The sequence below is a fragment of the Podarcis raffonei genome, chromosome 6 (assembly GCF_027172205.1).
Source record: "Podarcis raffonei isolate rPodRaf1 chromosome 6, rPodRaf1.pri, whole genome shotgun sequence".
NCBI classification, from domain to species: Eukaryota; Metazoa; Chordata; class Lepidosauria; order Squamata; family Lacertidae; genus Podarcis; species Podarcis raffonei.
The window spans coordinates 77,153,021-77,168,297 of NC_070607.1; the positions used below are offsets into that span (position 1 = coordinate 77,153,021).

The window sequence follows — 15,277 nt, forward strand, 5'->3', positions numbered from 1 at the left end:
TTCCTCTTCATCCTGGAGAAGAGTGACTAGTGGGGTGCCACAGGGTTCTGTCTTGGGCCCGGTCTTATTCAACATCTTTATCAACGACTTGGATGATGGACTCAAGGGCATCCTGATCAAATTTGCAGATGACACCAAACTGGGAGGGGTAGCTAACACCCCAGAGGACAGGAGCACACTTCAAAACGACCTTGACAGATTAGAGAACTGGGCCAAAACAAACAAGATGAACTTTAACAGGGAGAAATGCAAAGTATTGCACTTGGGCAAAAAAAAAATGAGAGGCACAAATACAAGATGGGTGACACCTGGCTTGAGAGCAGTACATGTGAAAAGGATCTAGGAGTCTTGGTTGACCACAAACTTGACATGAGCCAACAGTGTGACGCGGCAGCTAAAAAACCCAATGCAATTCTGGGCTGCATCAATAGGAGTATAGCATCTAGATCAAGGGAAGTAATAGTGCCACTGTATTCTGCTCTGGTCAGACCTCACCTGGAGTACTGTGTCCAGTTCTGGGCACCACAGTTCAAGACGGACACTGACAAACTGGAACGTGTCCAGAGGAGGGCAACCAAAATGGTCAAAGGCCTGGAAACGATGCCTTATGAGAAACGGCTAAGGCAGCTGGGCATGTTTAGCCTGGAGAAGAGGAGGTTAAGGGGTGATATGATAGCCATGTTCAAATATATAAAAGGATGTCATATAGAGGAGGAAGAAAGGTTGTTTTCTGCTGCTCCAGAGAAGCGGACACGGGGCAATGGATCCAAACTACAAGAAAGAAGATTCCACCTAAACATTAGGAGGAACTTCCTGACAGTAAGAGCTGTTTGACAGTGGAATTTGCTGCCAAGGAGTGTGGTGGAGTCTCCTTCTTTGGAGGTCTTTAAGCAGAGGCTTGACAACCATATGTCAGGAGTGCTCTGATGGTGTTTCCTGCTTGGCAGGGGGTTGGACTCGATGGCCCTTGTGGTCTATTCCAACTCTATGATTCTATGATTCTATGATTCTATTGTGGGTCCACACATGTTGTTGTTGGACTACAACTCCCATCATCCCTGGTCACTGCTAGCTTAGGGATGATGGGAGTTGTAGTCCAACAACATCTGGGGACCCAAGGTTGAGAAAAGCTAGCGCAGACATATTGAGCTATATGAATCAGTCATCTGACACAGTATAAGGCACCTTCTGATGCTTCAATCAGCAATGACTAAAGCCTATTGGCCATTAACTTCACAAACATGGTGGTCTCCTCCTGGGGCATCATCCGTTTCTGTCCTTCACAGCAATCAAATGCAGACTTTGTGGCTCAAGATCCAGCTATTTCTCTCTCTCTGTCGCCCCAACCCTTTTGTCTTTGCTTAACAACTGTCCGCATTAAGAGTGCCAGCAAATTCCAGACTTGCTTGCTTTTTGTTGTCCAGATTATACTGGAATATTAAGAGTTGTTAACAGCCACTGGTTCCAGTACTTGCAGTTGTTGCCACACTACATGCGGTCTGTGATGACGGTGCAAAGAAATTGCTTACAGTTTTCTGTTGTTGCTTTTCTTTTTTACTTAAAAAAAAAACCTCCTGCAAGGCAGGTGACGCTAGAGGAAGATTAGCAAATCTAATTTCCCAACTCAACTGTAGCCTTGCAACTCCTTAAATACCAGCCTTGCTCAGTTCTGAGCAGTAGTGCTTGATTGCTGGGAGAGCCATGAAGACACTGGTGACTTTTGCCCTTGTGGGACTTCTAGCCCTTTGGCTACCTTTCACAGCTTGTCAGAAGACTCCACAAGGTGAGGCATAAAACCAGCTGCTGCTTGGAAAGGGAATTAGATAGGGAAAACCCACTGAAAGTAGCTAAAGCACTTCCTTCCATGTGGTCAGTTGATGGAAGGAGTTCTGAATCCGGCATAATCAGCTGGAGGAGGAAACAGGAAAGCCAGGTGATGTTAGGAGGTAGGCAGCAATCCTATATCCATTGACTTGGGAGCAAGCCCCACTGAATCGTGTACCACTCAAAGATTGGTGGGGCCCGCAACAATATTTTTGAATTTTAAAGGAAGTCCCATTTCTTCTTGTTGGGTGTGCTTACAAAGGACCTTAAATTGGATAAGATTAGTCCACTGGTTGTATTTGAAAGCGGTCTTTGGTAGTTCAATAATAAATCTTGTAGTTTGCTTATGGTTTTGTAAGTTGCCTTGAACAATGTGCTGGAGCACAAATGTTTAAATAATGCACGAAGATACAAAACCTACTGTGCTGATTCCGAAGACTTCCAAATATCTGCTTGTGTGACTACTGTGCATGGGGCTGTGCTCTGACCTTTTCCTGTTGCAGGCAAACCTGGAATCTGCCCGATAGATCGTTGCAGATGCACTGGCCCTCAACCTGATGAGTGCAGAGATGACTATTCTTGCCGAGGACGGAAAAAGTGTTGCTATTCCTGTTGCGCCATGCGCTGTGTGGATCCAAAATTCCAGAATGTGGAATGTAAGTGGGACTGTGGATTCCTGAGTCTGTGGGTGTAATTCTGATGCCCAGTTTACCTTTTTCTCCCCTTCGAATATTCATCAGCACAGTCCTATGCCTCTATGTCCTTTGTTTCTGGGAAAACCCAGCCAGATGGGTGGGATATAAAATAATAATAATTTGTTTCTAGTCCCTATATTCTCTCTTGCTCTCTCTGCTTCCTTTTCAAACTGTTGAGGCAGGCAGTCTGAGCATCACCTTCCCCTCAATATTCATCTGTTCAGCTGGGTAAGGGCAGTTGCTGTCTCCCATATAGCATTGCAGAAGAGAAGAGAGACACACACACACATGCACACACACACACACACACACACACACACACACCAGGTCCAAAACAGCCTTTTCAGGCCACTCACATTGGAAATTAATCTACACACCTTTGGGGATGGGTTTAATAAATTATGTCTAACTCAAAGTATGGGAGGAAAATAGGAATCCCTGTGGCCAATGTCTGTGGGGGGGGGGGGTAATTAATAAAAGAATTCACTGGATGCCTGGATTCAAAACACTGGGCTTTGCACACTCTCCAGCAGGAGAGAGCCCCCTACAGTAGAGTTTAAACACCCAAAGGTCAGGCAGCAGTATAGTGTTAGGAATATAGGCTGTTAGACCTTTCTATCCCATTTAGTCTGCTTGTAAACAGTGCTCCTCTTTCCACCCCTCTTGCAATAAACACACCGCTTACAAAATATTCTAAAGGTCAGATTAATGCATTTATCCAAGCAACAGCAATGAGAACACAGGCAGAATTCTATTGGGTAGAAAATACAGGAAGATAGCTTCAAACACATGTTCTAAGCTTGGAGCAAGGCTTAGATATGGTATCCACGATCAGTTGCATGGAGTGGGGAGAGAGGGAACAGGAAGAGAAGCAGCTTTACTTTTTCCCTCATGGAGAAGAGAGTGTGTGATCCAGCTGAGAATTCTAGGAAAACAATTCTCTGATCTTAACCCCTTCATGCACTAACTAGCACTCATGGATATATAGTACATATAGTACATGGCTTCCGAACTGTAGTTTACAGTTGCTGGAGTTGTGACTCTGTGTGTGTGTAAGTGTAAACAAGATGTCCGCTTTAAATGTACTGTGTGTGAGCAGTCGTAGAGGAATCACTTTAGTTTCTATGTAAAGTACATAGGGATTCAAGGGAGAGGACAGATAAAGGACATGGTGCCACTGATTTGGAATTCATTGCCAGATATTCTGGATTTAACCATCACTACAAACAATGATGACCTTTCATTGTGAGCTTTGCAGATTAAATAGCCACCTGCAAAGGCGAGGTGTGTGACTAAGCCTATTGTTCAGGAATAATTGTTATTTGAATCAGGTTAGTGTTGATTGATTGATTCATGTTTACCTTATGTAACAGTTTCTCTCATTCCAAACCCATTTATGTCGACATTGTGCAATATCTTTGCTCTGCACTTCATGGGCGCCCCATAACAAACTTGCCCTTGTGCAAACTCCAGGCAGGACCAGCTCACCTATTTAAAAACAAAACATCCTGAGTCTGAACAATCAGCCGTTTGCCCTTTCTATTATAAATAAATAAGTATGTAAGTTAAACACACACACACACACACACACACAGAGAGAGAGAGAGAGAGAGAGAGAGATGTACACCAGGGATGGGGAGACCCAGGTCTCTCTGTCTGACCCGTAGGACTCTTCCCAGCTAACACTTCCTCCTCTGACAACAGTCTTTAATTAGCACCACTACAATGAGAGGGAAAAGCCACTAAACAGTTAATGTATCTCAGCCCAGAGATCAAAGTGGCCTTCCTGGACTGTGCGTTGAGTTTCTCTATGCACCTTCCTCCTTGCTTCTGCAGTAACAAGTAATGACTGGTGTTTCTACGTAAGGAGCCAGTTTACATATTATAGCCGTGTCTGTCTTCCACTTAGTGAGGGAGAAACGTACTCTGCAACAAAATTCACATTAGTGGCCAAGAAGGATTCCTTGCAAACCAGATCTCCTGTGTTCTAACAACTGCTAGAAAGTGATGTTCCCAATGTTTTGATTTCTTCCCAGGATGTTTCCCCTTCATCCTAAGATGGCTGAAGACCACAGGTGTTGGCGGCTCATCATGCTTATGAAGATTGGGAGAGAAGCAAAATGCTTGAGCGGGAAACGGGCTTCTTTTTCATTATTTTTTCTATTTCCCTGCTAATAAACATTAAAAAAAGAAAGCTTGGTCACTTGTGATGATTGTCTCTTTTCTTTTTCTTGAATTGCATGTGCTGCTGCTGCTCATCCCTGTAGGTTTACAGTCTAAAGGAGAGGCAGCACGGGTTTAGAAGTTAAAGTGTCCGACTAGGAGTTGGGAAACAAGGTTTTGAATCCTCACCCAATAAGCTTCTTAGAAGCTTAGGTAGGATATAGATGGAATAATAAGTAAACAACTGAAGGTGCTCTTCTATCCCAGCCTGATCACTGAGAATGTTTGGATGATGATGATGATGATGATGATGATGATGATGATGATATAATAATAATAATAATTTTTTACTTATACCCCGCCCATCTGGTTGGGTTTCCTCAGCCACTCTGGGTGGCTCCCAACAGAATATTAAAAACACGATAAACAAAAACTTCCCCAAACAGGGTTGCCTTCAGAAGTCTTCTAAAAGTCAGATACAGTAGATGTTTATTTCCTTGACATCTGATGGGAGGGCATTCCACAGGGCGGGCGCCACTACCAAGAAGGCCCTCTGCCTGGTTTCCTGTAACTTTGCTTCTTGCAATGAGGGAACCGCCAGAAGGCCCTCATCACTAGAGCTCACTGTCTGGGCAGAACAATGGGGGTGGAGCCGCTCCTTCAGGTATACTGGGCCGAGGCCGTTTAGGGCTTTTAAGGTCAACACCAACACTTTGAATTGTGCTCGAAAATGTACTGGGAGCCAATGCAAGTCTCTCAGGACCAGAGTGATATGCTCTTGGTGGTCACTCCCAGTAACCAGTCTAGCTGTTGCATTCTGGATTAGTTGTAGTTGCACCACATGTAAGCAGTGAAAAGACTATCCGGAGCATATGGTGACTTCTAGGTCAATGTACAGCTGGAGAAGCCTGTAAGGCATTTAGTATTTCCTTCTAGGGAGTGACTGGAGCAGACCGAGACCAGTTTCTGAGTTTGGGGCATTAATGTCGCCCAGAGCAACAGGAGGAATTAGGAACATGTAGGGTTTTCTTGGAAGACAAACAGGAATAAGAGATCTGAAGGGTGGTGGTGATGTCTCAGTGCCCCAATGCAAAATGTTGCTTTCTTCTCCAGAATTGGTGGTGGTGGTGGTGTGGACACACACTATTTTCTTTCTTTCTTTCTTTCTTTCTTTCTTTCTTTCTTTCTTTTCAAAGTAAGTTAGAAAGCAAACTGTGGAGGCAACGTTCTAAGGCTGCAGCAGGCAACAACACTGCTAAAGACAGTTAATCACTTAATTACAATTGCTAAGCAATCAGAAGTTAATTAAATGAGGCATTTCCAGTATCTTCCCTGCTGAAGAGATTCACTCACCTCCAACAAAAATAGCTTGCAATGAGATGCAAAGTGAATGATGTGGGAATTAATGAGGAATAGGGGAGAGTAGAGCAGAGCAGAGTAATTGACATTATATGCACTTATAGGGGCTCATTACCATTGGCCAGCTGAGCAGCCCTACTCTGGACTTGGGCCTCCCAGAGCAGCAAAAAAAATAGGAGAACCTTGTTGTTGCTGCTGGGGCTGGAGGAGCTGGAGGTTAACCTGCCTGGGTACTTTACACAGGTGCATTTGTTTGAACACTTTACTCCAAGTCCACATTATTTAATCCACTCGCCAAGTGTGCTGCCTTTGCAGGATAAAACACAATTGGCTGGATCAGGTATGTTCTACTCAAAAGTAGCTCTCTTGAAAGAAATGGTGTTTCCTTCCTACTGAGAAAAAAATGTCACATTGCACTCCCTCTTTCTGATTTTCTGTTTTCCCTGCACAGCTGTTCCTGGCATGCTTGCCATCACTGGGCTGATATTTATCAATATACAGCAACCATAAAAGCAAAATACAAAATGAATCAGGAAATAAAACCATTGAAACATTTCACAGAAGCAGAAAGTTAAAATTCCTATAGACTGCATTTTAACACAAGGATATTCGAGGTTGGCAAAACGTGTGTGTGTGTGTGTGTGTGTTTTGCTTAGAATAGGGGAAACCGAACATTTCCTGCTTCTTACATATTTGTGTCTTGCTTCTCCCCCCCCCCACTAGAGCTCAGGATATGGTTGTCGTCGCCCCCCCCCCTCTTATCCTCACAACAGCTCTGCAAGGTAGCAATTGACAGTTCAGTCACCAAGGCTGTGAAATTGCAAGCAGCAATTCTTGCCGATAAGTTGTTCTGAGCAGGGGAAATACATTTGTGTGGTTGGGTCACCCAATCCACTTACCGGTAGCCGTGGCCAGCAGGGCTCTTTCAAGTCCTGACACATCACATTGCTGCTAGGTAATAAAAGACAGACAGAGAATAAGCAAAGCAGCGGGGAGAACAGCATTGTCTGAGCATAGTGATGGAGCCAACCTGATGTTCCTGATTCTATGCCACGCCAAGCTCCCCGCTGCCTTTCCCTTCCCCCTCTTGGTAAAGAGCAGCAACATCCCTGCAGAAACCTCTGACCTTATTTTACTGGAATGTCGCCTGGAATGTAGCTACTGCAGCTTCTTACAAATGTCAGAATCACATCCCTTGCCTCACTTGCTTTTCTGCTTTGGACCATCTACCTTTGGCATGCAGCCTGCAGAAGGTTGTCCAAGGGGACTAAGTAAATAAACAGACCAGGACGTTTTCACATGCAAAATGTGGAGTTTGGGTCGTGCATAAACTGTAGGTGGGTGAGACCTGTGGAACACGAATGGTAGAGAAATGTGAGAGAGGTGACACACAATGGTTAACTGTCTCATGGATGGACGAGCAGGGCAACACTGGTTCCTTGAGATTTCACCTTGGCCTGCTGGTGGGTGGACTTGGGGATCTCCAAAGAGACTTGGCTGTGGATTTGGATGGGGAATGGAGTCCTTTCAGAACAGAGAGTCAGTTAGTTGGACTCCTCAAGAACCTCCAGTTGGTCCATGTCCTGACAAGGCTCAGGCCTGAGCAGTCATGTCTAATTTCAATAATATCCCTTAATGGGAAAAGCTTATTTGTGGTGAGGCAGTGGCTTGTGCTTTCCCACGAGGATCCTTTCCCACAAGGAAAACAACCACAAACATGATTTAGAAGCAATGGGATGGGGAGAAGAGGCCAGGGAGGTCTAGCTGACACAAGAAAAGGCCTTGTTCCTAGCGCAATCCAGAGTCAGAGCAAAATGGAGGAAAGAGCAATGTGTAGTAGCCTCTCAAGTGTCAGTCCCACGAGAACAAACAAACTGAGTATTAAGGTGTTCTCGATTATACAGAAGGCTGGGCTCTGATGCAGAGGATTATCTTGTGAATAACAGGGCTTGGTAGGGTGGACATTCCATGACAAAGGGCAGGTAATCTGTCATTACTTATAAGACTTAATTTTTCCCATGCAGCACAGTCTCAAAGGGTGTCTCTTAACCAATCAGAGCATGCTTTATTTAATAGGTATCAGTGTGTACACTGCAAGGATTAAGTTTGTGCTACACAGGGAATGGAAACAAATGTGTTTAATCAGGGTGGAATATACTTGCTGGGGGGAAATCCATGACTTGCAAGGGATAATTAAGGGCCACATTACAGGTGCTGGCTGCATTAGCTGTGTCACCAATTCTAGGGGGATAAATTAGACATGCACTAACTGTTGTGATCCAAGGGGAAGTCCATTTCTAGGTCACTGCAGGGAATTCCTTGCAAATAGCAGCCACCCTGGTGAAGAATTTTGGATGAAACTGCTTAACAAAACGATACTTGACTTGAGCTTCCTCTGATCTCAAGCACAGTCACCGGACTCTGCTAATTGAAATCAGTGAAATTACACACATAGTCTTGGGTACAAGTACAATGAAATCTTACTGTATTTACTTACTGCATAGTCTTTCCATGGAGGCGCAGATTGCAGCTATAACAAAGGCGGCATTTTTTCATCTCCGCCAAGCTAAGCAGTTGGCTCCTTACCTCTCTCGCCCTGACCTAGCCACTGTGATCCACGCGACTGTTCACCTCCAGACTGGATTATTGTAATTCGCTCTACGTGGGGCTGCCCTTGAGACTGACTCAGAAACTCCAGCGGGTGCAGAATGCTGCAGCGAGACTCCTTACAGGGTCCTCGCTGCGAGATCATATTCATCCGGTGCTATACCAGCTGCACTGGCTCCCGGTGGAGTACAGGATCAGGTTTAAGGTGCTGGTTTTAACCTTTAAAGCCCTATATGGCCTGGGACCCTCGTACCTACGGGACCATTCTCCTGGTATGTCCCACAGAGGAACTTACGATCTGCAAACAAAAACATCTTGGAGGTCCCAGGCCATAGAGAGGTTAGGCTGGCCTCAACCAGAGCCAGGGCTTTTTCGGTTGTGGCTCCGATCTGGTGGAACACTCTGCCACAAGAGATTAGGGCCCTGTGGGACTTGACATCTTTCCGCAGGGCCTGCAAGAAAGAGCTGATCCACCAAGCCTTTCGCCAGGGCACAGCCCGACTCCCTCCTTTGGCAATCTTCACAGATCTCTACCCAATGGTTGCCATCAATTTGTTTTGAAGTAATTTTTTTAATGAAATGATTTTAAAATGTTGTCATATTTTATTGTTGTTAGCCACCCTGAGCCCGGCTTCGGCTGGGGAGGGCGGGATATAAATATAAAATTATTATTATTATTATTGGGGTATGCACAGAGTTCCAGTTCAACTGAGCTGCTTGATTACACCTTTCAAAAGAACCAAGTTGCATGGAATGGCAGAAAAGGTTAATTACTGGCAACTTTTGACACATTGTAGACCAACCTTTCTTAACTTGGTGCTGTCCAGATATTTTGGACGACAATTCCCACCAGCTCCATTCATTGTGTTGGCTGGGGCTGATGGGAGTTGTCACTCCATCTGGACAGCACCAAGTTGGGGAAGTTCATTGCAGATTATAATCTGTTAATTCCAATGTCTACTGTTGCAAGAGGTGACATAGATGGAAACTATATACAACCCAACAGAATTAACAAGATGCACCAGCTAAGAATGAGGGTGTGAAAAGATGGCATCATCTCCTGACCCACCCCTACCAATATAAATACTGACTTAGCTCAGTCTTAGGCATTGATATCTTGCTAACATCATGAAGACTTTAGGTGCCTTCCTCCTTCTGAGCATCCTAGTCCTTTCTTCACAGATGCCACCTGCATCAGGTGCAGGAAGACCAAAAGGTACGTTTCAAGACAACCATATGCTATAAGGGCTATTTTTGCTTCTGATAAAAATGGGCATTTCCCTCCTGCCGCCATTTCATCCTTTGAAATCAGATCAGCGTAGGGTTAGCCAACATGGTACCCTCTGAATGTTGGCGGGCTCCCATAGGCCAGCATAGCCAATGAACAGAGATCAAGACAGTTGGAATCTAACAATGTTTGGAGGACATCATGCTAGCCACATTGATCTTAAGGGATGCTTGCACCATTGGTGACCCACTAAGCCAAACATCCATTCAACTATGGGCAGGTCCATGGTAGAGCCTGGTGTGGTTCTGGCAGGTGAGAGGGTGGGGACTGGTGGTTATGGAGAGGGGGCAGCCTGAGACTTTGGCAGGTCCTGGAGTGGGAGTGGGGTGAGTCTAACTGGTGCCAGAGTAGAAAGATTAAAAAACAAACAAACCACATGCCGTCTCCGTTTCAATTACTTTGCGTGTTCAATAGCATATCTGATACTGAAGTCAAGGGAAGAATAACGGATGAGCAGGCAAACACTTGACAAATAGCAATTCTAGCTACGCTGAGGAGCATGCTTTTAATACTGGCAATCTTTCAAGATAGCCGTCCTGCAGTCTTCTGTAGCTCGTCTTATCTAGTAAACTCCTCCTGCTTTTTTCACAGCAGGGGAACCAGTTTCCATAAAGACTGCTGAGGAATTCTCCCCTGTTCTTTCAATCTGGAATCAGACTTAACCTATGGAACTTTTCTTCTGAAAGGATAAGTCTATAAATGGATACTAGTCACATTGGCTATGTTCTGCCTCCCTGGCTGGAGGCAATAATTCTTCTGAATACCAGTTGCTGGAAACTACAGGAGGGGAGAGAGCCCTTGTGCTTGGGTCATGTCTGGGGGTTTCCCATAGGCAATCTGGTTGGCCACTGTGAGAACAGGATTCTGGACTAGATGGGTCATTGGCCTGATCCAGCAGACCCTTCTTATGTCCTTAAGAGTAATTATCTGGCAAGTCCAAGAAGCATAACAATTCTGGCCTTTTCTTTCATTCCACGTTTGCTCTTTCTGTTGCAGAGAAACCAGGACAGTGCCCAGTGGTTACTGTAAGATGTCGGATGATGAATCCCCCCAACCATTGCAATAATGACTTTGACTGTACAGGGTCCATGAAGTGTTGCCAAGGGATATGTGGAAAAGACTGCATCGACCCAGTATTTGGTACTGTATGCAACAAGATAATTGTATTGTGTTGATTCAAGTTTTTCGCCAACGATTTTAGCATTTCCCTTGTGGGTGGTAATATGGGTTATGATTCCTTTGAGGAGAACAAATCGGGAAATTGAAAGTTGTATTGCTTGCATCTCAGGAAGGATGGTGAAAATGTTCCAAGCATGGATGGCTGGAGAAGAAGAGGCTTAGCATTCTATTATGGCAGGGCTAGCCAACATGGTGCATTCCAGATTTATCCAACTGCAAAACCCATCAGCCCTAACTAGCATGGCTAATGGTTAGGGATGGTGGAGGATGCAGTTCACAATGTTCAAAGGACACCACATTGGCTACGTCTGTATTATGGGATGCAGATCTGGCTCACCCATTAGGCAAGCTGAGGCTGCTGCCTCAGGCAGTAGAAGACCCCCAGGCAGCATCTCTGCAGCTACGCCACCTGCTCCATCCCCTTCACCAGTGGTGGAGTGGTCTCACCCAAAATTGGCATGATCTTGGTGGTGCTGCTTCTGCGCCATTGGCAGATGCAGCAGGGCGCATGGCTAAGCAGGTGGCGGCGGAAGGAGCAGACAGGTAGTGGTGGTAGCAGCAGCAGTGGCGTGGCAAGGTGGCACTTTCCCCTTTCTGGAAGCACCATCCCTGATGGGATGCAGCAATGGTGGAGAAAGGTGGGATTCTTTTCCTTTTAAGTGAAGACTGAGATCTCTCAACAATGCAGGAGGGCTCCCTACCCTCATTCACCAACTGCAGGGCACCTCTATGGATCAGAGCCAGTGTGGTGTAGTGGTTAAGAACGGTAGTCACGTAATCTGGGGAACCGGGTTCGCATCTCCGCTCCTCCACATGCAGCTGCTGGGTGACCTTGGGCCAGTCACACTTCTTTGAAGTCTCTCAGCCCCACTCACCTCAGAGTGTTTGTTGTGGGGGAGGAAGGGAAAGGAGAATGTTAGCCGCTTTGAGACTCCTTAAAGGGAGTGAAAGGCGGGATATCAAATCCAAACTCTTCTTCTTCTTCTTCTTCTTCTTCTCCAAAACCACTCTGTTTGTGCCCAGTGACATTTTTGCTACCTGGATCCAACAGTTGCTGGAGATTGAGAGTGGAAGGGCACTCAGAATTTATCTGTTGGGAACAACGGGCCTGTGTTAGTTATGTCCATTAATTCCAATAGGTCAGCTCTGAGTGTGGCCAACACTGGAAGCAACCCATGATATGCAAAATCTGTGTTCCCATTCGGTGGAAGTGACATCAGGCATGATGGTGGCATCTTAACTCTCTTCTAACTGTAGTATAACTGTTGGTTTTGGTATGGGAGAATGTAATCCCAGGTGGAATAGATGGAGGGAGCAATATCAGGATATTGTCCTGGTCTCCTTTCTCTTATTCTTACAGGGCAATTCATTACAGAATCATAAAATTGTAGAGTTGGAAGGGACCCTGAGGGTGATCTAGTCCAATTATTATTCATGACTCATGCATATTACACTGCAGCTCTATATTGTTGCAGATACAATTTGGATAATCATAACCTAATTATAAATCTAAATATAAATTACTGAATTATTGAGTTTAGGCTCTTGGTGCTTATTAGATGCAGAGACTTTCGTCAGAGATATGTCATGTTACAGCAAGAGATGATATTATGTGTACTAGAGAAGCCAAGGTCAACAACTCCTCCTTCATATAGTTCAGACAGGGCATGAGAATTGTGTAACCTGCACTAATCCATGCAGAATGTGAGTCATTATCACACAGCAACTCTCTGTGATGGTAGGATTTAATCAAATAGATCTTCCTCTCCTCTTTCCTGTAGCATAAATTCTTGTTTCACTGATGGACACCCAGCAGCAGCAGCAGCAACAACAGCAGCAACAACAACAACAACGACTACAACAACAACTACAACATTGCAACAAAAACACCTGTTCCATCCATGGACACTATTCTGATTGGTAGTCACCAGCCAACTACTTGCCTCATTTGCAAGGAAAATTTAGCTGAATGATGCAAGGAAAATTTAGCTGAATGATTCATTGATTTGGATCTTTGGGTCTCTAAAGTACAGTATTTGAAGCCCTTGATTTGGAGAGGGAAATGATAATCTCTCCGTTTATGTCTTCATCTCCCAAAGAAAGGCCCATTCGTTGCAAAGCTAACTCTTAAGATATCATTCTTCTGATTTGCTGTAGACAAACTAATATCTGAGACAGAACTGAGCTGAAGCTGCTTTTCATGTTGGCCTTTCATAATAACAGCTTCCCTCTTTTTTGCCTCTTATTGGAGTTGCTCTCAAAAGTCTCGTTCATTTTGGATTGCACAAGTCTTCACTGAAATTATGTGCGGACGTGATAGCATGCACTTCTGGTGCCTAATATGTTATGCCCTTAGGAGCAATATATTCAAGCCATAGCCCCAGGAAGAAATATCTCTGTACCTTTCTATCTCTGTTTTGTGGTGTTGGATGGCAGACGTGTGCCTACTTACAAACAGCCTCCACTGGCCTCCACCTAAAACAGTTACTCATGAGCAACAACAACCCACATGATAGAGTAAGGGGCACAGGGACCATACCTTATGGCAGTGGCAGATGCCAACTCAGTCTCCATGTCTACTCTAGCAACACTACAACAGGACCTAATACTGTCTCCCACAGGGGTGCATCCCCCTGCCCATTTTCCACTTTGATTTCTACCATCACCTGCCCAAAATATCCTTCTGTATTCAACATAGAATTGACAGGTCATTCTCTACGCCTGAAAAATATATGGATACAAACCTGACCTCACAATGGCAATACCCACAAACCAGTAGCAGAACATGTCGGCCTCCCTAGACTCTCTGTAACTCACCTCAACGTACATATTTCACAACAAAGGGACTTCGAATGAATAAATACAATGTGAAACAACTGAGTTACAATTTGTCAAGAAGTTCATTGCCATCACTTGTGGGTCAAATGAAGAGAAAGGATTTTAATAAAGTACTTTATTATGGTCATAGACCAGCATATTTTAAAAAATCAAATTACCAATCAATGCCAAGATATCTGTGCCATCATGGCTTTCTTACAAATGGTTACCTGCCCACTGTGTGTGTTGATAGGGTCATCTCAGAAACGATGAGTCAGTTATCATTAAACTGCAGCTGTAAAGGGTGTGCCTATTTAACATACATATACATTCTAATTACTACTCTAATTGCATCTCATTACCATTCAGTTTTTGCTTTATACCTTTCTCCCTTAAATACCTGCCAACTAAGAATTCACTTCATGCATCCAATGAAGTAGCTTTAGTCCACAAAAGCTTGTGCTGCAATAAACCTTAATAAATCTATTTGTCTTTAAGATGCCTCAAGCCTCGTTGTTGCTCTAACAAGATTTGTTTGCCAAAGTCAGAAGCAATTACTTCTGAACCTGGAACTTGATATCTGCTAATCTTAGCTATTCAGTAATATTTGTTTTGTGGCAACCAGCCAAGTCAAATTGGATGCTCTGCTATTGGCCAAACGAATGCTGTTTGAGATATGTGATTAACAAGAAAATGCAGCTCTGCAGGTGCATGACAACAGTGCAGAAGTCTTTGTGTTCAAAGTTTCCACTCAGACCAACATTTCAAAACCATATATGTCTGCCTGCCTGCCTGTCTAATATGACAGTTGCCAACATTTCATTATAGTCTAGCATTGGCAGGAAAGAACACAGATGAAGCTACACAAAGAACGCCTGAGGTCAGAGGTGCATAAATTTTACATGCAACAAGGGAGTAATTAGAGATTATAGGAGCTTCATTAACATGTGATTCCGAAATTCCTGATAAGGCGAGCTGTAGTCCAAAAACACAGGATGTGGGTGGTGCTGTGGTCTAAACCATTGAGCCTCTTGGGCTTGCCGATCAGAAGGTTGGCAGTTCAAATCCCCATGATGGAGTGAGCTCCCGTGGCTCTGTCCCAGCTCCTGCCAACCTAGCAGTTTGAAAGCATGCCAGTGCAAGTAGATAAATAGGTACCGCTGTGGCGGAAAGGTAAATGGCGTTTCCGTGCACTCTAATTTCCGTCACAGTGTTCTGTTGCAGCAAAAGCTGTTTAGTCATGCAGGCCACATGACCCGGAAAGCTGTCTGCGGACAAACGCCAGTTCCCTCAGCCTGAAAAGTGAGATGAGCACCACAACCCCATAGTCACCTTTGACTGGACT

General features: G+C 44.6%; 1 protein-coding gene across 1 annotated transcript; it reads left to right on the plus strand.

Annotated features, from left to right (window-relative positions):
* Positions 1–1,664: 1,664 nt before the first annotated feature.
* LOC128415478 (antileukoproteinase-like) lies at positions 1,665–12,948 on the plus strand. Its single transcript, XM_053391716.1, has 5 exons — positions 1,665–1,783; positions 2,328–2,480; positions 9,769–9,864; positions 10,933–11,076; positions 12,897–12,948. Exons 1-5 carry the CDS (start codon positions 1,702–1,704, stop codon positions 12,899–12,901), a joined length of 480 nt encoding a protein of 159 aa, XP_053247691.1. The 5' UTR covers positions 1,665–1,701; the 3' UTR covers positions 12,902–12,948.
* Positions 12,949–15,277: the final 2,329 nt, after the last annotated feature.

What these genes read in the sequence shown, in the direction of transcription:
- LOC128415478 (XM_053391716.1), top strand. Translation starts at nt 1,702, where the DNA reads ATGAAGACACTGGTGACTTTTGCCCTTGTGGGACTTCTAGCCCTTTGG. An exon ending in AAAATTCCAGAATGTGGAAT is followed by an intron (nt 2,481 to 9,768) that starts GTAAGTGGGACT and finishes ATTGATATCTTG; the next exon opens with CTAACATCATGAAGACTTTA. An exon ending in AGGTGCAGGAAGACCAAAAG is followed by an intron (nt 9,865 to 10,932) that starts GTACGTTTCAAG and finishes TTTCTGTTGCAG; the next exon opens with AGAAACCAGGACAGTGCCCA.